General features: G+C 37.5%; 1 protein-coding gene across 2 annotated transcripts in view; it reads right to left on the reverse strand.

Annotated features, from left to right (window-relative positions):
• Window positions 1-2,052: 2,052 nt before the first annotated feature.
• The window catches only part of LOC114646581 (arf-GAP with coiled-coil, ANK repeat and PH domain-containing protein 2-like), a 201,266-nt gene continuing 176,380 nt past the window's right edge, over window positions 2,053-26,938 (reverse strand). For both annotated transcript variants that reach the window (XM_051923649.1, XM_028794841.2), the window contains 6 exons: window positions 15,908-16,000; window positions 15,608-15,792; window positions 13,416-13,525; window positions 12,781-12,891; window positions 6,902-6,963; window positions 2,053-2,208 (listed from right to left, as the gene is read on the reverse strand). In XM_051923649.1, coding sequence (XP_051779609.1) covers window positions 2,105-2,208; window positions 6,902-6,963; window positions 12,781-12,891; window positions 13,416-13,525; window positions 15,608-15,792; window positions 15,908-16,000 — 665 coding nt within the window. In that variant the 3' untranslated portion in view covers window positions 2,053-2,104. The remainder of the gene's footprint in view (window positions 2,209-6,901; window positions 6,964-12,780; window positions 12,892-13,415; window positions 13,526-15,607; window positions 15,793-15,907; window positions 16,001-26,938) is intronic.

The following is a 26,938-nucleotide window of genomic DNA, read 5'->3' on the forward strand; positions in this document are numbered from 1 at the left end:
CACTAATTAATTAATTGTTAGCAAATGGCTCATGGTAATTCATCTATTTATAAATAAATGGATTTAGTAAATAAAGCCTATGGGGTGAGTACACACCACCATCACAGATAGTCACACCAAATTCTGGTTTTTGCCTCTGAACATGTATTACCTTTATTTGCTAAACCAATGGTTATAAAGGGCCAGGCCCAGACAGGATGCCACTTTGTCTTTGAAATTTAGGAAGTAACTGAATTACCTATAGAAATTGCAAAGGACATGTAGATTTGTGAACTCTGCAAAACCAGTGGCCAGGCTTAAGCTTAAACTTGAATCTGAGGAAGTGGTCAATAGTAACTATAATGTCCACTTTAAATCATGAAACAAAGAAACAGCACTATGTTAAGAAAGGTTAAAACTGGTCAGGTTGGTGCTACAGTGTACTGGCAACATGTGTGACTGTAAACATCAATGTTGCTGGTTCAGCTGGCACCTTTGCCTCCCTCCATGATCCATCAACTGTTATAACATATCCTGACCTTGGATGAAAAAAAAATATTGGACAAATACAAAGTGTGATAGGCCCAGGACGCTGAAGCTTAGAGATAGGCACAGTGGCTTAATAATTAAAGTGACAGTGAGGTAAAAAGACACCACTAATTAAATATTTACATTATATGAATGGTTTCAACAGAAATGACCATTTAGATTCAGACTCCCAGGTCACCTGGGAAAAAAAAGTGGTGCTGCGGCCCTTTATGTGTCTATGCATGTCCAGAATACACTGGCTATGTGCCAGCTGAGAACCAGACTGAGGCAAAAATGGAAATTGGCAACACTGCCTAGTGCACACATTCACCAGGACATTTAGATGGAAAAAAAATGAACAAACATATTTGATAGAAATTTGTCATCAACTTCAGTACCAGAATAATTTTATTAAACATATTCTAAAAGCAATAATTCTATTGATATATACAATACTTACATATTTTACATTCAGCAGGGATTACAAAATATGAATGAAAATGGCAGCCCTCCTACCTGGGGTCTTAGGGTGTCACAGAGCACCCTGGCTGGCACTGTTTTGAAACACTTCTGTCATAAACAAGTGAAGTGCTGAAGGCGCCTCGATGTATAAAAGCAGCTCTCTAACAGAGAGGGCCAAGTAACTCAAGGGCTTACCATTAACAGTATCTTCATTAAGCCTCTCCTTTTACATCCTTCATGTTTATTCTTTTGTTGATTTTATTATAAACTCCCCACCAGTTTCTTAAGTGTTAAGGAATGCATCTGAAGCCTTCAACCTCAACAAATGCCAAGCAGTTAAAGCCAACAGTGTAGTGGACAATCAACTCTCCTTCCACACAGATGGATTCCACTGCTTGTGGCATGAATCAGAGGGCACAAATCAGTTTGTACTGTAGTTCAGAATCACCACTGCAGACACAGGAGGCAGCATTCTCCTCCTCCTCCTCTTCCATTGTTGCTTCTTTCTTCATTCTTTCTACTTTTGTGAATCAGCATTTCGTTGACAATTGCTGCACAAATTCTCATGTTGCACTCAACAGAAAAACAACAAACAGAATTCTGCCACTGTCGACCTGACCCACTTGACACCAACAACAGAACAAGGCTCCCTCACACACTAAAACACAAAGGGCCTGCCCAATATTTTAGTGAAAACGGCACCTCATCCCAAGCTGGAGCATTGCAAAGCACACATACACAAACAAACATGGAGGCACTGACATAGTGGCACACAAGCAAACAGGGAAATGTATGTAGCAAAAGACACACACACACACACACACACACACACACACACACACACACACACACAGTGGCTGAATACTTGGAGCCAGGGCACCTATCTTTAGTCCCCCATTACCCTTTAGGACTGGCCTATGTAACATTAAACATACCAAAAGGGATTTTGTATTGTAAATTATTAGCATAAATATGACAGTAACCAGAAACCAGCACAGCAGAGTAAAAGAATCAGCCTTCTCAGTCCAAAGTGGTTCACCTGGTGAGCTGCTGCTGTTTTTTTGTTTTTTTTTTTAATCTGAAGATGGGCCACGTGTCATTAAGGTTAAGAAAACGCATATAAGAAGTGCAAGCTTCACAGCCTCGGTGAATCTGACAGCTGGAGACGATTAAGTTTTTCTGGTTCATTGGAAGCCATTTGGGAAAAATCTCGGAAAATATCCTGGTATGTTTCATCACCTACAATGGATAGGGGGAAGAAAAAATAGGCATTAAAACAGAGAACTGAGCTATGGATCTAAGTACTGAGAAAGCAATGGAACAGGCAGGAAACATCTGTGTTTTTTAATAATCAGCATAGAATATAGGCAGAGTCTAGGAGCAAATAAACAAAAAATGAAAGAAAGAAATTGCAAGAGGAAAAGCAGCCATACCTGATGAGGCATCAGAGCAGCTCCACAGAGGGATAGAAAGCGTTAAGTGGAGCCATTGTGCAAAAAGAATTAGAGGAGAGATGCGAGAGTTAGTTCAACAAGCAGAAAGACATTTGCCCACATGGGTATGAACACGCATCGCATGCGCACATACAATACAGTTTCATGACCACTGACCCAGCTCCCTTATTTTCTGCATTTTTTATTGCACTGTTCAATCTTTCTTTTTGATATTTGATATTGTTTGGTAATGTTGTTTGCCCTGTGATGGTGCCTTCTGTTTTTTGATCAGCAATGGAAACCAAACTGGTTTTAGATTTTATCATCTTGCACTACAGTCTCTCTCTCTCTCTGTGTGGCAAGTAATGGAAAAAAGTCTATAAAATGAATTGCGCTTAGTTTAGATGCAACAAACTTCGGGCCAAAGAGCAGACAAAGCCTATTAAATCTCACATCAGACTATATGGATGTGCTATAGCATAATTTAAAATAAAGTCAAGGCCACTTTATTGTTAAAACTTGGAAGGGGAAGAAACCCCAGAGGAAGCACAGTGTATATGGTGCTTCAGATAAAGAGAAAACATCACATCGTCTGATAAAAATTCAAGAAACCCTTAGTTTAAGTGCTTCTTTTGTCTCAAAATGTTAAGATTTCCAATCTTGTCCTTCCCTGACCTCTAATTCGGTGATGGCACTGTGAAGGTGAAAGTGTGTAGCACCTTTAAAGTGGAGTCTGGCACAGGGTTGACACTGTTATATCAGCTACTGCAACCTTATGGCAACACGTCTGCATGCTACTGAAAGTAAAAGTCTTGTGTTTAGCCCCCGGCAAGACAGCCGCATTTCTAATTTCTTTGATACTGCAGCACCCTGGGGTTCTTCCCATACTCTTTTGTGACACAAAATAATTGGGTAATGTTTATGTGGAGGTTGCGGCACTCTCTCCTGTCCTTCAAGTACATCTTTCTGTCTCTGTTTTAAAAACCAAAGCAGGGTGGAGGAGAGATGTGCTTGTTTTTAGGATTGCTCTTATCTCTTGAGCTTCTACTGGACCCCGAATGAAACACCTAAAACGCAGTAACTACAAACTGTGGAATAAGGAAGAAAAGGTCCTAAAGACTTTGACTGTAGCATGGGTGCAAATCTGCTCATAAGCTACCAAGAGCACTTGTTTAGCTATGCACACTTTGCATATGACTGAGCAAAGAACATAAGCACCAGGCAGGATAGTCTGTGTTCACAATGTTACCAAGTAAAACAAGGAGGTGCAGAGACAGGCAGAGAAGGTGGGGGTGAAAAAAGCACAAGTCAGCATTATATTTTGCTAACAATTTATATTTAAAGTGCAGGATTTATATACAAAAATACAGTCAGACTGGAGTTTGCAACTCAAAGAACCAATCTGAGAACAGAAAAGGCACAAACGTGAGGGAGACAGTGTACAAATTTGAACAGGCTCTGCTGAAGTGGGCTGCCCAGGATGGTACAGTCACACACAGTGGGCACAGGGATGAACACATTTAAAACCAAACTTGCACACCCCAACTATATTGTACCTGGCCGTAACATCATTAATACACCACAAAACAACACATCTCAAGTCAGAAACTGTCTTAATGGTACACTTTGAGGGGCAGTTTAGTGGAAAGCTGTATGTCGGACAATGGAGATAGGAGTCAACTGTCTTAAGCCACCCGTGTTCGGATTACAGTGGCTTACCACCCATGTAAAGAGCTTTGGGGTGTTCTTTGACATTTCTTATAAAATTGGTAAGAAAATATAGAAACATATAAAACTCATCTCCTCCCTAAATTCTGAAATTAATAAGAAACACTAAAGTCTTAAAATTTTTAAATACGTAAATATGCAAAAGCAGTCATGAAAAAAAGAGCCCCCCACCCCCCCCAAAAAAGCCACACCTAAAAGGGCCTCAGTAAGAGTCTTGGCAAAATGAGGCCTCTCCTTAGGCCCTATGAGAAGCATCTCCTTCAAGAAGCTGCCCAGCTGGTTTAAACCAGTTTGGTTATTTATTACAAGATAGCAGCTGTATCTTCTATGAGCATATTGTGCAAAGAAGAACACCTTGAGGGACTTCAAAGAAATGCACACAACCCCTACCACTTCCTAACCAGCCAGCAGATTGTATATCAGGGCCGGGAATTTTTGTTTTTGAAAGGGTGACAATTTATAGGTTATACTGCTGATTAACAGTCAGATGCCAAAAGTGAGTCAGTCAGTATGTTCCTGAACTGAAAACGACTAACATTCACCCATCATTAGTATTTTATTTAAAAAATCCTTTTTAAAGAATAATCTGCAGTCTTAAAAATGAATGGCTCGGTTTAGTGATCTTCAGTAAAAGTTTAACAAAGTCAGACATACAGCTTACTTCAAATAACTCTGAATCTTTTCCTTTTGCACTCACTGCTGAGAAACCCTATTATTCTGCCCCCTCTCCCAAAAAAAAGACGGAAGAATGTTTTTATGCTGAACTAACACATGGATGATGGGATTCTGGCTTTTGACAGATTCATTTGTTTGCATTGCTATAGAGTGACCTGAATACTTTGGTGTCATTTTACTATGCAGATTTGCATTTACAGTTTCTACACGCACACACACAAACATCTTCCAGTCTCAGTTCTCTTCTTCCTCCTCTATTATGTACAAGACCTCATGAGACCTCAGACCTTCAGTCAGCCCTGTTCAATATCATCATTCATAATGAATAATGTGTTTAATGTTCAGCACGTAGACACCTACTGCTCTTTTTCTATACAAAACTTTGTTGGCAAGACCAAGAATGGCGCCACTTCTATGATGCATTAAACTCCCCTGCTTCCCACACTAATACTGTATAATGAGCAATAAATTTCTTTTGCTTATAAATAAGAACCTTTGAAAGACTGAAAAATGTTTTTGAAAGGCTACATTTTAACTTGCACCACTTTATGTGAAATGCTGTTGCCAAAGTTTACTTGTTATACGATTTAAAAGGATGCCAATCGGATACCCACACTTCTTATCAGGACAGGAGACTAGCTGCATAATCAGATTCACCAAATAACTCAAGTGATGAACTCTGATGCCGTGGAAAGCAAGAAAGAATTACTGCTTGGCATAATGAAAGTAGGGGAAGCCTGACACTTAATGGCACAGCCTGACTGATCCAGATGTTGTCAAGAAACATCTAGGTGCCACTGTCAAAAACTGAACATTTCCAAAGAATGAGATGAAAGGTTAGAGTTGCACTTGAACTTGGTGAAAACTATCTAACGTAAAGTAAGCTCTAAATTCTTCCACTTGGAATGAATAAACTCATTTTCGGTAGGATTTCATCCATCCATCCATTATCCAACCTGCTATATCCGAACTACAGGGTCACGGGAGTCTGCTGGAGCCAATCTCAGCCAACACAGGGCAGGAAACAAACCCGAGCAGGGCACCAACCCACCGCAGGGCACACACACCAGGGACAATTTAGGATGGCGAATGCACCTTACCTGCATGTCTTTGGACTGTGGGAGGAAATCGGAGTACCCAGAAGGAAACCCACGCAGACACGGGGAGAACATGCAAACTCCACGCAGGGAAGACCAGGAAGCAAACCCAGGTCTCGTTACTGCGAGGCAGCAGTGCTACAACTGTGCCGCCGTGCTGCCCCTTAGGTAGGATTTATGTATAATAATTATTATATATTTGTTGAAATGCATATTTTATATAATTGTTTTGTTTTTTCTACCCTAATGCACATATACATGTTACTAAAACATGTAAATATAATATTGCTGTTAAATTGTTATCTAACTCATACTCAGTTGTGCAAATAATTTCATTAGACATCATCATGTCAACAATGGATTTCTGTAGATGTGTTCATAATTTTCTTAGTTCATCAGCCTGTCATAGATTCCTATCTTATGTTTCCAAAATTTAGCAGGCATGCCAGTTTTGTCCATGACCAATTCTCTTACACTTCAATTCGAATGATTTTTTTTGTCAATTAAATACGAATGCCAACTTATTTCATTAACCACAGTATATTTAGCTTCACTTCACTCACAATTGGTTGCTACTATCAGGAATCATTTTTTGTTTTCCTGGTTGGGTCTTTTATTCCTCATACGCCTGACCCTGACAAACCAGTAGATATTGCACTGTGCCCTTTAATGCTTTTATCTTAGGAGTACAAGTGAGAGCCTCATAGTTTCTCCTTCTTTCAATTCACCACTTTATTGTACACCTAAATGTGCCTATGCTTGTGTGTGTGCATGAAATAGCAAATCTGACAGTTTGGCAGAAAATATAATTTTCAAGAGAGTCTACTGTAGAGATTTACTTCTCATTAAACTAATGTTTAGACCTTAACTACAGTAGCTCAAAGAAATATTAAACTATTCCCTGAAAATAAAGCTAAGACTCTTCTAGCTGCAGGCTTATGAATTCCTGTATGCACTTTTTATACTGCATTTCAGTATGGTTGTTGGTAGAATATTGACCTGGTTGTCCATAGAGTCCTTCAGCTTCACGCATCTCATCGTTCATCTTCGCCAAACGCAACCTGCCAAAAAAAATAAAAAAAAAATGAATAGATCCCAAACTTGGAAGCACAAGCAACTTATATTAAGTGGATTGAAGTCCTTCTGCCTATAGGGCATTGGCATCCAAGACCAAGTGTAGCAGTTATTTCATTTTGAGTGGCTGCACTTTGCTTACTATAAGCTCAGAAGAGTACTCCTTTATTATTAAAATAACCACATACTTATATTTTCAATTATCAAAGCAAGTTCATTTTTTATTACATGAATAGGTGTTGTTATTTAGCAGTTTCATGATGTATTTATTCCTTGGATGGGTATCCTTAAGTGCTTCACTGACAACATCAGATAGCAATTAAGGTTTTACTATAAATGAAAACTCAAAAGCCGATGAACATCCATTCACAAATTTCTCAAAGAGCTCCCATATGACATTGCTCATAAATCAAGGGGGACATTTGCAAAAACGTAATTAAAAATTGCCTGGTAAATTATTTCCCCCTACCACCTCTCCAGCTTGTCATATAGAATGTGTTTAAATATGGCCCCTAAATTGTTTCTCCATGGCTTCAGCAAATTCCTCCTATAAGCAGTCCTTCAGTTTGGCAGTTCCTCCTGTCTTTTTAGCTTGCTATTATTACCTTAAGCTAGTGCTGGGCGGTATGACCAAAATTCTATATCACAGTATTTTTCAAAATTATACCAGTTTCACTGTATTTGACGATAATTTTTTCCCCCATGCATGAGTGGATGTTAACCACATTTTCCACTGCAATTACTGGCTAAGAATAACCTATTCCACTGTCATGACAATTGTACAAAAAACATTTTAATGTGCACACAAGTATTAATACAGGTTTGCATGGCCCCATAAAATGATAGTTTTCAAGGGTGTGGCACTAATGAAGAGAAGGAATCACATTGCATGACAGATGCAGTCAAAATATAGAACCATTTTATTGAACAAAAAATAACTTAAACTACAATTTTAACAACATATTTTCAACCATCCAAAGAGGCGTTTAGACTTTGAAAAATATTCAGAGGTGCTTGTCAAAAGTTATATTGCACTGAACATGTCTTAGAAAAGGAATAAATAGTTAATATTTTTTGTAAACCAACTACACTTTCTGTTAATGTTAACAATCTCTGTCCACTGACACGTTAAAGTGACTTTTTAAACCACTTTACCGTCATTAAACTGCATAATATTTAAACTAATAAATAATAACAATAAAATAAATAATAGTGCAACTTCCACTAATAATACTATTACTTCCAAGACTTCAAAAGCCCAGGTGCATTACACAGTATTCACCAAATTAAAATAAAATAAAACAAGTACAACTTGGTGATGACATCTTTACCAACTGAACTACAATATTGCAAATTGCATTAATATGGACCTTGCTTCAAGCCAAGCTATATACATAAATAATAAAACTGCAACTTGCGGCTTCAAAAAAAAATATGGGCAGTTTTTAAATCCAGTTAGCCATGTCCGTCTCCGTGGGTGCGATTATACGACCGTGGGGAGCTGAACAGGCAATTGGGGCAATCGCTCTCAATTGCTTCATCAGCTTCCTAAGGAGTGTGATTAAGGTGCTGCATCCACAGAGACGTATATTTATGGGCCAGCAGGATAGGGGGAAGGAAAAAAAAAAGATAGAACAGAAGGAGGTTAAAGAAGGGAAAAGGCAGTCATGGGAGACAAACCAGACACCAGGAAGGAGAAGGCAGCACGAGCTGGGGCTCTGTGAGGGAGCGCAGGCTGAGGCGCTCTAGGGGCTGGTTCGCACCACTTATTAAGCATGTAGAGTGCGGCGAGCGAGATGTAAGGCAATAACAATAATAATAATAATACATTTTATTTATAAAGGCACTTTACATTAGTAGTAAATCTCAAAGTGCTACATAAAAATATTTAACAAAGACAAAACAAGATTAAAATAGAGATAAAACAACAATAAACAGTGGCATTCTTGTTAGTATGCTTTCCTAAATAAAAAAGTCTTTAGCCGTTTTTTTATTTTTTAAAACAGCCCACAATCTGCTGTGTTCTCAAGTTCTCTGCCGTGAGCCATGGAGCATCGACTACAAACGCATCCCAATGGATCAGAGGAGCGACTGAGTGAGTGTGAAGGAAGACGGGAGGTGTGCTGACCTCGGACGGTCTGGCTGCGCAGTACGGTGGCAGCCAAGCCTGGGGTCGGCAGAAAGGAGTTTGTGCTGCAGAGGCTCTGCCAGCAACACCAGTGATGGGTGAGCCGGAGAGACAGAAGGTAGTGGGCTGCGATCGGGTGAGGAGAGAGAGAGACTGCATTTTAAATGTCTATTTTAACGGATTTATTTATTATGGATTTTATCCCCACATTTCACTGGTTTTATGATTTGCTATTTATTTGGGTACTGTATTTTTTTTTTTAAACACTGCACAATGGATACTTGGTTTTATTTTGACTGTTTTTAATAAAAGCACTTGAGCACTTTCCACCATCCCCTGGCTTCAAATGAGATTTAGCAGCTCATCTCGGTCATCACTATCAACGGTGTTGGCTCAACAGACTCCCATGTGGGAAGAGGGAGTCTCTAGGGGACCGGCATTGTCACACTATTACACAGTACCCAGGTACATTACACAATACACAAGTATTGGGGGGGGGAAAAAAAAAAAAACACAAGTCTACTTGGCTTGCAGTATTATCCAGTACTATAAAAACAGCAGTCACACATTTTAAAATAATAATGGTCCACATCCGACCTTTTAAAACCAAAATATCTCCAGACAACAGACATGACTCCCTTTTTCAGCAAAAGTTCTTCTGTGTCATCATGTTCAACTTTATCGTCTGCTACAGCTTCAGTTTCAGAATGTTCTCTGTCCATTTTCATGGCACAATACCTCCACTAACGCATGTACTCCATTGCATGCATGTTTAGTGGTGTAGCAGTGAAAAAGGTCCCCCCTTAAACAGTTTCCCGCTGCGCCACGTTCCGAACGTTGTTTAGGCTATTTAAACCGGTATTGCGGTATAAGAAAAATCCATATCATAACAAAAATAAAAAACTGTTTTCGGTATGAACCGGTATACCTCCCAGTACTGCCTTAAGGTAAACCGAAGGGCCCACCTGCTACCTACTAACACTGAACATTTCAGCTTCTCACCCAGGGTTATTATTATTGCAAGCAGCTTTTCGCTAGATCTCCTGGTAGCCGCCTTTATTACTGAAGTATTGTACAAGGTCTACTTAGACTATATGTTGCTGAACTCATCATAAACAATGACCTCTGGCAGGATATCCCAGAACATCTTTGTTACTAATTTAGGTGTGCCAGGTTTTTCTGATCTGCACCCTATCCCAACTAAACAGCTAACAGTAATCTAATTGACTTTTCTGATATACTGTCCATTCTGAAACTATTTGTTCTACATACCTAGGTAAGGAATTAGTACCAAGCTGTCAATCACTGACTCTTAGCTTAGGACTGTCTGGAACATTTATGAGCAACATTGTGTAAACTGTGAACTCTCCTAGATAACTACAGAATCTATACTTTTCAGTCTCACTGATTCAAAGTCACAGGTTCAAATCACAAACCAAGCACTCTCTTACACATTGCCCTCATATAGGTGAAGGTTTTCACCAAATACATCATCCATCCATCCATTATCCAACCTGCTATATCCTAACTACAGGGTCACGGGGGTTTGCAGGGTGCCAGCCCACCGCAGGGCGCGCGCACACACACACACACACACACTCCCACACACTAGGGATAATTTAGAATCGCCAATGCACCTAACCTGTATGTCTTTGGACTGTGGGAGGAAACCAGAACACCCAGAGAAAACCCAAGCAGACACGGGGAGAACATGCAAACTCCACGCAGGGAGGACCCGGGAAGCGAACCCGGGTCTCCTAGCTGTGAGGCAGCAGCGCTACCCACTGTGCCACCATGCCACCCCAAATGCATCAGTTTCTCTCCCAAATCATAAAGAAATGCACGTAAAGTTGATCAGTACCTCAAAACTGGACCTGCATTAGGAAGTGTTAAGTGTCCCAAGTTTGTGCGTCTACAGACTGGCAGACATAACTATCCAGGGTCAATTAATGCCTTATCTGAGATGCTGCCAGGATGCTGAACTTAAGGAGGTATGATAACATGGGAACAAAAGCTTTTTGATCATCAGAACTAATGCTTAGCATTACACTGAGGTAATTGCATTGCTTTGCAATAGTTTAATGCTTTCATCCTAACACTATCTCATTAACCCTGACGGATTTTTGTTTTTTAGTCTGCATAACAATCTCTCTGACAATAAGTATATGTAAACCTCCACCCAATACAATAGTTACATTAGAGTTTTTGTAATAAACCTACCATAATTCTGGGTTAGTTACACAATGAGGATGCTTTCTGGAAAATCATTTGTGGAGTATCATTTTGGACATGTTGGACAATGTATATCAGAGTGTCACTAACATCATAAAATATGTGTTAAGAAAAATTTTTTTTTTAAAGATGACAAGAACTGTTGAATTTAACAATTTAAAATTATAGTACTTAAAACACCCTGCATATGGGCTACTGCCACTGCTAATTGTCTCATTGTTACTAATGTTAAAAGTGTCACTAATTTACATATAAAAATACACACTGTACAAAAATCATGTTTAAAGCTCATCTTCGACAACATGTAAAATCTATCTTTTTACTATAAACCATTTCTATGATGATAAAGACAAATAATGTTAATTAAATATTATATTATGATTTATATTTGTACCACTGGAACAGACAAGTTAATCAACATCCCAGTGGTCACAAAGTGCATTACTAATGGGGTGCTGAACTTGGCACTTCTGCTGTTTTTATGCCCATCTACTAAGACAACAGGCAATAATGCCAAGCCATACTGCAGATGCAAGGTACTGATGTATTGTAAAGGTTTCTTGTGTCACATGTAAAGACCTTCATCTTTAAGCAATCAAACATGCCAATATTTAGCCAGTTTTCCTATTAGCTATCACTTTCAATAGTGTACACATCATAAATAAGTAAAGCTAGACATAATAGGACTGATGTCCTCCAATTAATGTACAGTTTGGTTCAAGAAGGATAATTATGTACACCCATCCAAGTGTTGTATTCCTATCCATCCATAAACATTCCTAACCCACTTTTTTCAATATGTTGTCACAGGGAGACAGAGCTCACCTAGGCAAACCAAACCTAGGCGGAAGCCAGTCCACAAAAACTGGATGGTCACAGGAATCTACAGACTTTCGTATACAGTCAAAATGTATAGTCCCCAATTAACTTAAAATGCATATTGATTATATTTGGGACAAACTGAAATAGTTGAGGGGGTGCCTGTGGCAGTTTGGGACAACCTACATGCACACAGAGAGAATCTGTGAACTGATAATGAGTAATTTCAAAATGAAAATCTAGGTACCGGAAGATCTGCCATCTCATAAAATTCCACGTTTCAAATGGAGTTCATTTGTACTGCTGATTTGAAATACATGTCTGAGAGATAAATCACATTCCCCTTCATCCTATTTTTTTTTAGCCAAAATGGCAAAAAAGAGTTTTGAAAGAAATTGTGTCCCACCACCCTAACATGCTATCTTGCAATCTATTTCTACTGAGGAGCAAAAACAAAGAGTATTTTATATAGCACAACTCTCTGGGGTTCAGTTTACGTTACCTGCCTGTCAAATAGTATATTTACAAGTAATACCCATTACTTGCAGAGGGTATTTGTATTCTTATAACTCAGTTTAAAACTAGCCACTGCTTAAAAATGAAATAAGAGGAATTGTGTACTTACAATGTTACTATATCTGCATTGGCAGCCTCCACAGCTATAGACAAAGGGCTTCTGTTATCAATGTCAAGGGCATTCTGGCTGGCTCCTCTTTTAAGGAAGAGACACACTTGCCTGAAGTGAAAATAAATAGCACATTTATAGAAACAAAAAAAAAAGAAATATTTGGAGGTCCCATTCATGCATAAAAAAACAACATTCCCCTTTTTGCCACCTCACACCCATGTTACTTTACATTATGAAACTAGAATACTTTTGTATTTTTTTTACTTTACATAGATTGACCAAATTTTATAACATTGGATGAATAAGAAAAATTGTTGTCATTAAAGAGAAAGAAATGTTTATGTTTGCCACATCACGCAAAAAAGCTGAATACTGTATATAGTTAAAAAGTTGAATTTCAGAAATGTTGTTTTTTTTTCCAGCTGTCTTTTTAATGAACCAATATGTAAGTAATTAAAACTGAAACAGAAAAAAATGCAATTTCAGCTAAAATACAAAATATTAGGGAGTCAATTTGAACACTTGGCTCTTAAAATCATAAGGAAAAATATTTCTATTCTAAGAAACATTACAAATTAATTTATGGATTCTAATGAGTTCTCTCAATTAGTTTGGCTAGATTTTAGGCATACCCTGTGTGTCCGAGAATGGCAGCATGGTGCAGAGGTCCCCTCTTAAACACATCTTGACTGTTCACATTACCACCATTCTGAAGTAGAAACTCGCATGTAACCAGTGAGCCCTAAAGAATAAGGAAAATAAGCTTTATGGATTTTTGGAAGACAGCCAGAGCTTGGCAACAGCAAGCGAAATTCAATTTAAGGCTGTCATGTCTCTATAAGTGACTTTATTGCTAAAGTATAAATGTTTGAAAAGGCCCTGTTCACACACATTTGCAAACTCCATTTCAGTTACCCTTATACATACTAAGTCCATATGCAACTGCCCAGAATGAATGTCTGTCACACACCATATTAACCCTTTTTTTCCAAGCCATTTTCCCTTTCATATTTTCTATGTACAGTAGATCTTAAATAAAATAAGATTTATTTCAGCATTTTTCCAACCCACCCAAGATAAAGCATCAATTATTAAATAAGGACGAATGTTACCCTATATGCAGCTTGTCTGTAATTATTAAATGAATATACTAATTTAATAAGGACATACATATAAAATCAAACAAATTGGCATTATAATAAATAATACTTAATAAATAAAGTATATGCAATATAAAAGACAGTATACACTATATATAATATCAGAACTAAGTAGAAGAAAGACTTGCCAAAGAGTCAAGTGTGTCTTAAAATTGACAGCCTTTTTGGGCAGGTTTTAAACAGACGATTTTCCCTTTCACAATCGCTGTGATGAGAAATGTGATTTTTTTTTTTTTTTTTTTTTATATATACAGGAGACTTCATGATTTTTGGTTTACTTTAATAAAATATTCACAATATTCAGTGTATTTCTGCATCATCATGAAATGAGAATTCATTTGAAACAGACAAGTACAGTGGAACCTCGAGATACGATCACCTCTGTATACGAGAAATTCAAAATACGAGGAAAGTATGAGCGAAAATTTCTGATCTAAATGCGAGCATTGGCTCGCATAACGAGCCACGTGCCAGACTGTGGGTATAGCTCACGGCTTAGCGAGGGGGCGTGGTAGCAGTTGCGAGCCGCGATCTGCGGTGTCTGCGTTTCTCACTTAAGTGCACAGGTGGGAAACTGCCCACATCCATGATTGTTCCTGTGGCTGATGGGCTGCTGCTGCCATGTCCTCCCCGCATATATAGAGAAGCGCGAGCCAGTTAAGGGGGAGAAGAAGTAAAAGAAAAGAGAGGAGAGAGAACGGAGGTTGCAGCAGGCAGGCAGGCAGGCAGCAGTAGGAAGTCGGTAGTCGGTGCGGGAGAGCGAGTGCAGGCTCGCGTGTAGCTGAACAGTGAGCTGAACAGGCGAGCCAAACAGCTGAAGCAGGACGGTGTAGAGAAGGTCAGCTGCATTAAGAGTGTCTCACAGAGAAGAAGCACCAGGGATTGTCATCTGTTTTTTAAAGACTGCATCCTTTTGACGTTTTAACTTCGTGTTAAAGGATTGTTATTCTTGTGTATTTTAAACCTCCACTTCACAACTGTTTTAAGGATTATTTATTTAAAGATTTATTGAATGCTCTACTGCACTTTGGACACCTGTTTTGATTCTTTTAATAATCAGTTATATTATTTACCAGTGTTATTTATTAAAGGTAGACTACAGTATATATAATTTATCAGTGTTATTTGTTAGGAAAATTGATTTTTATGTTAATATATTTGGGGTGTGGAACGGATTAACTGGATTTCCATTATTTTCAATGGGGAAGTTTGTTCTAGATACGAGAAATTCGCTATACAAGCTCAGTGCTGGAACGAATTAAACTCGTATCTAGAGGTTCCACTGTACTAATATTCTCAAAAATAATCTTTTTTTTTGCATAGAATGTACATACTAACATCACCGGTGGTTGCAGTAGCAATAAAATAATTGAATATTTAATAACATTCCTTTGAAAATAAATGCAGCATTAAAATCTCATAGCATTACTATCTGTCTTCAATTAACTTTCAAACTATGCAGATACAGTTGGTATAGGTTGCTACTATATAGCATTTTTACCTAGTTTCATGTAAATGTATTAAAAGCATATAAAAATGCAAAAGAATCTGATACAATTATATGGACAATAGAGTGCTAAATTGTATTTTTATGACTAGTGAATAAAACCAACTTATATAGTAATTATGTATCGAATGTGAAACAGCAACAGACTAGAGCATACCCCATGTACAGCCTGAATTAGTGGGGTTCTGTTGTCATCTTCTACGTTGACCCAGTTGACATCTGCACCATAAGCCAATGCCTCAGCCATTTCTGGCAGCTTGCATGCATATGCAGCACAGTACAGCTGTAGACCAGGAGTGTACTCTTTCAATTCAGGGAAGACAGCAGAGTTGCTCCTAGACTCTGGAAGACAAGTTTCAGGAAATCTTTAAATGGTCAGCCAGATGGAAAAAGTAATCAGTATGAAAGCACATGTCAGCCTCATGGCAGACAGTATGATCAGCTTGGTTTGGCTTACCAGATTCATTCAAATTATTTGCAGTCGGTGGGGAGACTGGCACCTCTTGATTTGAATTTGTACTCTTCTGAATACCATTGTCAGCACTCTTTACTGCAGGTAAAAAAGACAGAAGATAGACTCACTGCAAATTGTAAAATTCAATAATGTGCAAAAAAGCTAATGACTTACAACCCAAGAATATTTCAAATTTATATCATATAAGGAAGACAAACCTCATAAATCGGAATTGCAATTTAGTTTTTGGTAGCTTCCTCACAAACAGCATCAGACAAACAATATCAATCTGTACTACAGACAAAGATATACAGGACTTAACTGATCTCCCAAGTCAGTGGTGCACAACTACGAAGCCATATCGTAATCAAGATGGTAATAAACAACACACAACCATATGAGCCTCATTACAAAGTGCAAGAATTATTGCTGAGGCTAGCCATATTGCACTTATTAAGAAAAAATTGACATGATTGTGATGGGCGCTTCAATGTGACATTAACATTCCTAGAAATCACAGTTGAAAATAATTAACCTTGCAAATCATGAAGCTGTTTTTATAATTAATCATGTACCTCACATTTGCAAAGATGTATTTGATCACATCAGTTGTGCATTGCCAAGTTGCCAGAGTTTAGAAATGTGCATTGTCCATTCTATTATTTGTTATATAGGCAGTTCAGAATATTTCAAAAAGGATTTTCCAAGATAGATTAAAAGTTTCAAAAGCCAAGTAAATGATAATATATCACCAGTAATCCAGTGTCACATTTGAAAACTGGGAAAATCTGTGCCTCCATTTGGCTTAAGGTTTCTGCATTGTTTATTTTTTATGGTACTGTGTTAAAAATAAGTTATAATTTATTTTAGGTTTTATAGGGTTCATTAATATAAATTAGAATCAACTAGAAAAAGATGAAAACTATCAGTTTATAGGGTCATTATTATCACATTGTACAATGAAATTCTTCTTTGCATGTACTAATCAACATGTAACACCACAAACTATGGTATATTACTCATTTTAATAATATTAAATTTTCCTGGATAATGTTACATGAAGATGCAATTAGTGAAGTCTTATTACACATGGTTTTAATATCAGTGTTTAGCGCTAATATTGGTCTACTGGATTTACATTTCTATGTTTCTTTGGAATGACAGAAATAAATAACTTGATTTTTATATAAAATTTAAAAAATAAAAAAAACCTTCTGGATGGGGATAGCATCTATTAAATTTACTAAACAGATAGCATTAAAGGTTTATGCACATTGCTTATGCACACTGTCTGCAGTAGTGGTTAAATCCAATAAATTATGGCAAATCACACTATTTGCAAGAATATTTTATAATATTCTTTGAATATTCGTTGGGTGTCTGCACTGATTTCTGCCATAGCATTTTAAACCACTACACATTTGATGTACAGACATCAATATTTTCTCACAGTTCATAAAAAGAATGAGGTGATTTAAGTGGTAAATCTCTTTTGGTTGGTATATTAAATTCTGTTTAGGATGCCAAGCTTTTTTGTAAAGACCAGTAGTAAGTAATTTAGCATATTCATCATCAAGTATGGACATATAATCAATTAATTTCATTATCCATTTCTTTTCTAGTATCTTTTTATGTGAGACACAAATAATTGTTCATCTCCTCAAGTAAGCTTTGAATGCTCTGGTAGATAGCTCTGAAAGAGATTTCTACAAAAATGCCAGTTTCTGTGGAATATTATAACCCTTCAGACTAATAGAAGTTGCTACTTTACTGTAAAGAATAAGTGGAGCATGGTCAGTAACAATAATAGCATTGCAATTGCAAAATCTGACTAAAGGTAGCTTGTTTTTTATCAACAAAGTAATTGTTGATTCCAAAATAGTTAGATGCATGAAAGAGAAAACAATATTACTATCTTGAGAATGAAAAGAGACAACTCCACAGGAAAGACAACTTATAACGATCGACTGGTTGCCAATCTAAATTTGCCAGTTTTCACTACAAAAAACTAGACCTGTGATCATTAAATTGTCCAATCACAAAAACTCTTTTTTTTCTGTATCTGCTTTTCTAAGAATTACAGTAATTTAAGTGTGGTGTTCCTTTATGCAAGGTACTATGGAAGCTGAGCAAACTGCATATCTTTTTGCTGCAAAGAGAGAACAGTACAGGTGTAAGGGAGATTTTACCAGAGATGGAGTAGATGGGAATATTACCTTTCCACTAAAGAAAGCCAAGTAATAAACTCAGAAAAAGTAACTGAATGAGTCGCCCAGTGCAATTAGACAAACAGCAAGAAAAGTTACTTTAGTAAACTCGCACATTTTTATTTTGTCCTTCAATTCAACTAGACACTACTGGTCTAAGTCTGGACGTTGAGGAGGGTTGTGTTAAGTGCAGGAGCTCACATATTCAATTATACAAAGAAGAGAAGAATTTGAAATTACTGCTTAGTACACATTAGGCATTTTAGCTTAACAGTAAAATGTGAATTTTTTGTTAAGCATGTTAGCCTTGTATCTTAGTAATAAACATCTTATGAACATTTGAACAAATACTTGTTCTGCTATATTTTGACCATTCAGAGTAGGGTTGTCAGATGGAATACTGGTATTCGATTATAATTCATATTTATTTAAAAAAGGTTTTATTTAAAGGCAAAAAACTGACATTCGATTATAAAAGAACAGTTGTTTGTTTTACATTAATTCTGGCAAAGAGTTACTCCAGATGCACTATGGAAAGCTGAAATATTTTGCAGATCTGGTTTTACACATCACTACCATAATTGGCCTTTTTGTAATTTTACAAAATTAGCTTGTTATCTTCATTAGTAAAACTTTTTCTGTCCCATTGCTCTGCACTTTGATCTACAGGTGTACTCTGAACAGTTTTTCAAAATGCTTCTCTAATGCCATAAAATAATCATTCTGCATCTGATCCTATACAAATTCACTTATACAGTATACCCAAGATCCCTAAGCATTGTTTAATACTAAGATCTTCTCATTAAAGGAAATGGAAAACTCCTGTCATAATTTTAATTCTACTTTTATTACAACACTTTAAAATTCCCACTTTAAAGAGCTTCGTTAGTGTCGGCAAATTGTGCTGTGTCGCACAATTAATCTGTATCACATGTGGCTTCTGGTTTGATACATCATACCAAAAAGAATGAAGTATAATTAGAAATATACAGGCCACCTTTACCAAAATATTGCTGAATCTGTAAAGGATACAAAAAGCAGAGATTGTGCAGACACTGACATGATACTGTGACAATTCTGTAAACCACACAAGAGCCACACAAGTCCACAGGTACCAAATGGCTTTTTATTCAGAATGCTGCAATATAAACAGTATATTGCCGCTGCATGTTGGACACCTCAGAAATAATAAAACATGTCCATGTTTAACCTGTCTGCCTCTTGCCTGCTCTTTTTTCTCTCACTATTCTTGCCCTGCTGCTCTCTTTTTAACTGACCATCCTGATTATTTGGTGCAAATGCCCTGTGACTTATCCCTGAACCCCATCACTCATCTCTTCCTAGGAAAGCTGCCCTGTACCCTCACAAAGTGCCCAACCCACCCTGCTTTCTGTTCCTCCAGAGCTGTCTGTGCAGCAACGAGACAAGTCACAATGTGTTTGTAGCGAAGGAGACCAGCTGAGTGCTACAAACAAGGCCCAAGTACTGTAACACTATCAAAAGCACTTCATGCTTTGCAGATGCTCCACTAGTAAACATAATAATGCAGTAAAGCACTGTGCCATCGTGCATGGCTCGTAAGGATTTAAGCTCCTTTTCATTGCCGATTTTTATGGCTCATTGTCCTGACAAGTTGTCAGTACTAGGCTTAAAACAAGAAAGTGGTACTGATGGTTCCCTTTTAAAAGGTACAGCTTCTCAGGATTTTGATGGTTCTTATGTTTTAATAAACAGTTACCAGAGTATCACTAGGATTTTTTCTGCAGTTGGAGATTGTTCTTGCTGTGGCCATTACCATAATGATGAAGCACAATAAAAGCATATACAAATGTACATATACTGTAATGGCCAGAATCATTAACCTTAAGTTTGTATATATTCGAATATTTACTTATTTTTAATTTCAAATTCAAGCCTTAATTTTTTGGATAATTTGACACCCCCAGTTCAGAGTTATTGAGATTTACTTATATTGCTTTCTTTTACAAAATTAATAATTAAAATGAACAAATTAAAGAAATCAGAGTTTAAGTGCACATATACCAACGACATCATAATGAGTGCATAATTCTTCCCTCTGTGGTAATAGAAGAAATAAAACATAGTAATACTCCAAATCACATTGCTGTGTCTTTTCTCTTCTTGCCTTCAGGCTGTCCCTGATTTATGTTCATTCTGATTACCATATGTACAATGTGGTACACATGCAGTAACAACTACAGTAGACCTGCCAGTATATACAAGGCATCCAAAATATTTTCTCCATAAAAAAATTATAAAAAAGAAAAACCTCATTGAGTACAAGTAGTGTGAAAGCTTTAATTTCTCCCCCAACTGATATGAAAAACCAATCAAGCTATCAGGACAGAAACTGCTTTTGCCATTCCAATCCAAGCTCATGAAACACATAATCCTTAAACAACTCTCTTTTTTTCTCTCTGACAATAATCTACTAGATTTACTCCAGTCTGGATTCTGCAAGGATCACTCTTCTGGGACTGCACTGCTTTCAGTCACTAATGCTCTTAGATCTACTCGAGCTATTTCTCTGTCCTCTGTCTTTATTCTCCTTGACTATCATCAACCTTCAATGCGGTTAACCACTTTCTGCTCATCTCTTCTTTTAGAAAACTTGAAATTAATAGTTCAACTTTAGACTAATTTAAGTCCTACATCTTGGACTGATTCTTTTGCGACTCCTGGTCTACCTCCTTATCTTCTCCACAAAAACTTTCTACCGATATACCTCATGGATCAGTACTAGATCCACTTCTCTTTACAATATATATTTGTTCCTTTGGCAGTACCATTTCTTCTCATGGCTTCTCCTACCAACTCTATGCTGCTAAGGCACAGATTTTGCTCTCATTTCCCTCTTACATTCTCCAATTATCTCTCTACCATCTCTTCATGGACAAATGATAATCATTTTAAACTTAACCTTTTAAAGTCAGATATCTTGTACTTGTCCTCTGATTCTCCTTCCTCAGATTTGTCTCTAAGTATCACTCTGGAAGACATCACTCTTTCACCATCTGTCATGGCCAGAAATCTTCACTTTCATTCATCGAACATTTATCTTCAACAACCCAGTCCTTTGTTTCTTTCTTCAAAATATTCAGAGAATTCAACACTTCCTCACTAATTATACCATGCAACTCCTTATTTAGGTAAAGGTTCTCTATCAGCTATACTATTGCAAGTCTCTCCTGAAGTGTCTTCCTTCAAGTGCAACTCTCTCCATCTCCCATAGAATGCAAGTGCTCAATTGGTGTTTTCTATTTCTTGATTCACTCCTACTTCCTCTCCTTCGGTCTTGCTATTAGATTCCTGTTGCTGTAACGATACCAGTTCAGAATTCTTGTCTAGACCTGCAGTTATCTGAACAGTTTTGCTCCTCAATATCTCCAATCATTGGTCTCTCCTTATTTCTACTGAAGAAGTCTCCGATCTGCCACTGCCTGTCTGCTGACCATCCCTCTTCTTGCCAGATACACCAGGACAATGCTACTACGTTCTTCACCAAAGCTATGAAACAATCTCCCTTTGTCTATTTGAATGGCACCCAATTTACTTTTGAAAAGTATCTTTTGAAAACACTTCCTTTTATTAAATATTTCGGAACTACTTAGCTTCTCTGCAACAGGGTAGCTGCTGTTGCACTGTTTGGGATAATGATTTTTGTAGCATTCAAGCTTCAGGTATAACCATCTAGTTGTTCTAATTCCCTTGTGCTTGTTTTTATTTTGTTCTTTATTCTTGTATGTTTTAACTGGCATTGTAATTCACCTAAAATAAATAGACCTGCTAAATAGTAATAAAAACATTTTTTAGAAAACCTAAAGAAAAACTGCTACTTTTAGTCAACTTAAACTTATACAGTCATTAACATTAAATGTACAGAGTATAGTGAAATACTTATTTGTATGTGCTAACCAACATGCAACATGCCGACACTTTCTGGCACCATATGCCTTTTAGAAAGGAAACAATATGTTGTAGCCCTACCCGTATGCATCTTTTCCCTGCATAATGAGTCCTTATTAACACAATGTCTTTTCAGTAGTCATTAACTAGTTACACAAACTGCACCCAATCAAGCACATTCTTATAGAACCCATTTTACCACTGATTAACATATTTAACTGGGTTATGGCAAATGTGTTATGAGCAATAGTTTTGGGCTTTGAGGATCCCGAAGGATCCTCAAAGCAGCTTTCTGTCACTTGTAGACAGTAAACAGACTCTGATGTCATGTTCCGACTTGATCATATAGTGCCCCCCAAATTTTTGGTGGTACTGCAACTCGCACACACGTCGCGTTCATTTCTGAGGACGTGTCAAATGAACGCTAGGAACACGTGCCAGCCATGATGCGTGTGTGTACGCGTTCTCAGCATGAAGTATAAACGAGCACTAAGGCTACTTAACCAACACTGATATTCATACTAACAAGTGATTTTAAATTATTAAGGAAGTTATTTCTGATCACTACTTAATTACGTTTGATTTGGTTCTGCCCTTGCCGATACACTCACAGATTAAAACAAAAACAGTGTGAAAGCTAGATTTTAATACAGATACTTTTGAGTAAGTCATGTGTAATTGTGGAAAACCATTTAGATCAGCTAACATCCAATTACAATATGATATTGAGAGATGCTCTGGACGCAGTGGCTCCTCTTAAAACAAAAGTGATCAAAGCACATAGAAACTCTCCCTGGTTTAATGAAAACACTCGAGCTCTTAAATTAGAGTGTTGAAAACTGGAGTGCAGAAGGAGAACAACAAAGCTGCAGGTCTTTCAAACTGCATGGACAGAGAGTGTTAAAAAGTATGAGAAAGCTCTCTTTAAAGCTCACTCAGACTACTATTAATAGATAACAATAATAAAAATCCTCGGGTTCTATTTAGAACAGTGGCTAATTTAACAAATGGGAATTTGGATCTACAGTGCAAAACACCAACAGACATTATCAGTACAGACTTTATGAACTTCTTTAATGAGAAAATTAAAAATATAAGATCCAGATCTTGCATACTAGCTTGGCAGACCCTGTCTCACATTGCATTCAACCTTTATAAATTTTAATCCTGTAACAGAGCAGGAAGTCTTGACTTTAATTTCTAAAATGAAACCTACTGCTCATTCCTTAGATCCAGTGCTAACAAAATTAGTAAAAAGTGCAATGGATGTTCTTGCAGTGTCTATTCTTAACATTATTAATACTTCATTATTGCATGGCACAGTACCTGATGCACTAAAAGTGTCAGTCATCAAACTATTACTTAAAAAGTCAGACCTAGACCCGCATATACTTAAAAACTATAGACCCATTATAAAATTTACCCTTTCTCTCTAAAATACTAAAAGCAGTCACCAATCAGCTTCAGTCACACCTTACGCATCACAATTTATTTGAGAAATTCCAGTCTGGCTTCCACACTGGTCATAGTACAGAAACAGCATGAACATGTGTTGTAAACAACATTCTGGTATTGTCTGATGAAGGAAACTCCACTGTAATTATGTTGTTAGAGTTACGTGAAGCGTTTGATACCATTGATCAATGTATTTCACTGCACAGGCTAGAACATGATGTTGGGATTACAAACACTGTCCTTAAATGGATTAGTTCTCATTTATCAAATCAATTCCAGTATGTACAGAAGTGTGCAGACAGTACTCCATCAATATACACAGAACTGAGATATGGTGTCCCGCAAGGCTCAGTACTGGGACCTTTACTGTTTTCACTTTAAATGCTTCTACTGGAATGTATCATCACAAAACATGTTAATTTTCACCTGAACACAAATAAAGTTGTCTTTAATTAGTTGTGTTAGTGAATTAAAAGAGTGGATGGATGAGAACTACTTGTCTTTAAACACAGATAAAACAGAGATGGGAGGGAATGATACTGATAGCAACAATATTTTGTCATCTTTAACTCAATTGGAATCACCATTAATTTTACTGAATCAACCTGCAATCTAAGCGTTATCTTTGACTCTAGCATGTCATTTAAAGTGCACATTACGAAGTTGTCTAAATCATGTTTCTTCCATCTTACAAATGTTGGGAAATTAAGGCGTTTTCTAAATAAAAAGGATTCTGAGAAATTAATTCATGCATTTATTTTTAGTAGCATTGACTACTGCAATGCAGTGTTCACTGGCTATTCAAACTGTTCTTTATACAGCTTTCAGTTAATCCAAAATGCTGCTGCAAGAATTATTACAAGTACAAGAAAATACGAACACATAACTCCAGTTCTTGAATCCTTACACTGGCTCCCTGTTATGTTTAGGGCAGATTTCAAAAATCCTCCTTTTAAAATCTAAAGACTTAAATGGCCAAGGTCCAGCTTACTTGTCTGAACTTATCATGACTTACAAACCAGAGCGCACATTAAGATCTCAAGATACCGGTCTGCTAATGATTCCAAGGATTAATAAAATAACAGTGGGATGCTGTGCTTTTAGTTACAATGGCCCCTAAACTGTTGAATGGTCTGCCTACTACTATAAGATGCCCATTCAGTCTCAGCTTTTAAATTCAGGCTGAAGACGAACTACTGTACTTCAGTTTAGTTCACCTAGAGTAGAGCTGCTGATTAGCTCTGCATACTGCATCTTTGTTATTAGTCATTAGCACTAAAACATAAGTAACTAGCAAGCCCGCAATTCTCGAAAGAATCGCAAATCCAAGAATGGCAATCACTTTCTGTTCCCTCCGATATTTGGAGGGATGAAATATCATGGAGGGTGGGTGCGTCCTGGGAAAGTTCAATTAATTAAATAAACATATTTGTACTAAAGCGGTTTCCTTTTGGAGCTGTAACTCATCTGGTTCTGGTGTTTCAGAAGCGCGTTGTAGGCGCCTTCGTTTATTGTTTTTATTCATGCAGTCTCTTTTTTGTTTTTCTATGGCTATGTCGTCAGCGAGAAGCCGTTTGCTGACAGCGGCGGATTCGCGTGCTGAAGTGACCATGGCAGCGGATCCGGGCATGGACGGCCACATTACTAAACGAACGTGGTATATGCGATGCTGTGGGCGGTCGCGTTCGGGCGGCTGTACAACCAGGCGTGCATGCTTTACCTCAGGTTTAGTTCACAGGTCATAGCCATGGTAAAGTTTTCATTTAATTAAATAAACCTATTTGTACTAAAGCGGTTTCTTTGTGTGGGCGACTTCGTTCAATGTTTTTATCCACACGGGCTCGTTTACAGGTTGTAGCCATACGGGCTCGTGTTTGTATTACTAATCGCTGAGCTCCTTCCATTTGGAGCCGTGCCTCCTTTGCCTCTGCTGTGTCAGAAGCACGTTGTGGGCGCGCTCGTTCATTGTGTTTATCCATACGGGCTCGTTTTGTATTTCCATTAGTTGAGCTCTTTCATTGTGGAGCCATGACGTCTTTGCTTCTGGTGTGTCTGAAGCGCGTTGTAGGAGCCTCCGTGTATTGTTTTTATCCATGCGGTCTCGTCTTTGTTGTCTGGAGCCGTGACTTCTTTGCGTGTGGTGTTTTTGAAGCGCATTGTAGGAGCCTCCGTTTATTGTTTTTATCTATGCGGTCTCGTCTTTGTTGTTCTGTGGCTGTGTCGTTAGGTAGACGTTTACTGTTAGGAATCATAATTGAACATGCCACACAGACTGCTGGCACAGTGGATTAGAGCAAGTTTAGTTTACAGGTTGTGTTGTTTGGGCGCCACCTACTGACTCTGGGAAGCCGCGGCGCAGTGCGCATGTGCTTCGGTACGTCCGCCGTGCATAAATTAAACTGTCGTTTAGTAATATAGATATGATAGTTACAGTATAATTTGTTACTATCCCTTACCTATTCAGTTTCTTTTCTCAGTACTCAAATGTAGTACTTGATGCCACGGCCCACCTGCCAAGTTGTTTTGCCTGCCTAAGGTAAAGTCATCTCTGATCAGGAATCGTCGGGTAGATAGGTCCTTTCACCAGATTGGCTAGCCTAGCACTGACTCAGCTGTGAAATGGCCTATAGGGGGAGGCAGCTTGATGGCAGAGGTCTCCAGAACTCTGAACAAATCCAAATCATAGTATTATGATATAGTCTACTATTGAATTCTGCTCTGTACTTGAAACAATTCTATTGCACTATTATATTGTATTGAGGATTACTTGTGTTCTGTTCTGTGTATTATATTGTAATTACCCCCTTTTTGACACCCACTACACGCCCTACCTACCTAGAAAGGGGTCTCTCTTTGAACTGCCTTTCCCAAGGTTTCTTCAGTTTTTTTACCTACAAGGTTTTTTTGGGAGTTTTACTTTGTCTTCTAAAAGAGTCACGCCCTTTGCAGCACTTCTTGTGTGATTTTGGGCTTTACAAAAATAATTTGTATTGTATTGCAATGTATATAGTATGATACTGCATTCAGCATTTGGTGAATTATTCACTGTCCGCTTTTGAATTTATTTGTTGTCTGATATGTTATATTGTCACTAGACTTCAGGAAATATACAAGTAAAAATGTTTCATCACTATGTTGACATTTCAAGCTGAGCTGGAAAATAAAATGTTTCAATGATTCAATTTTAAAACTAGAAAGGTTGAAGTGAATACCTTGCTTAATTATTTAATAATTTAAAATAAAATCATTTTTTGTCTGTTTTAGGAAGCATTCAATGCAAATGTTTTTTCTTTCCCAAAAAATATAATTACTGTCTTGCTCAATATGTGAATTATGCTTTTAAAATCTGACAAAGGAGACAGGTCGCCTTTCAAAAAATATAGAAGAAATAATACATACACGGATGCATACAGTCAAATAGAAAAAATTAACATCACATCATTAT

This window comes from Erpetoichthys calabaricus, chromosome 2 (genome assembly GCF_900747795.2).
Source record: "Erpetoichthys calabaricus chromosome 2, fErpCal1.3, whole genome shotgun sequence".
In the NCBI taxonomy this organism is placed as follows: Eukaryota; Metazoa; Chordata; class Cladistia; order Polypteriformes; family Polypteridae; genus Erpetoichthys; species Erpetoichthys calabaricus.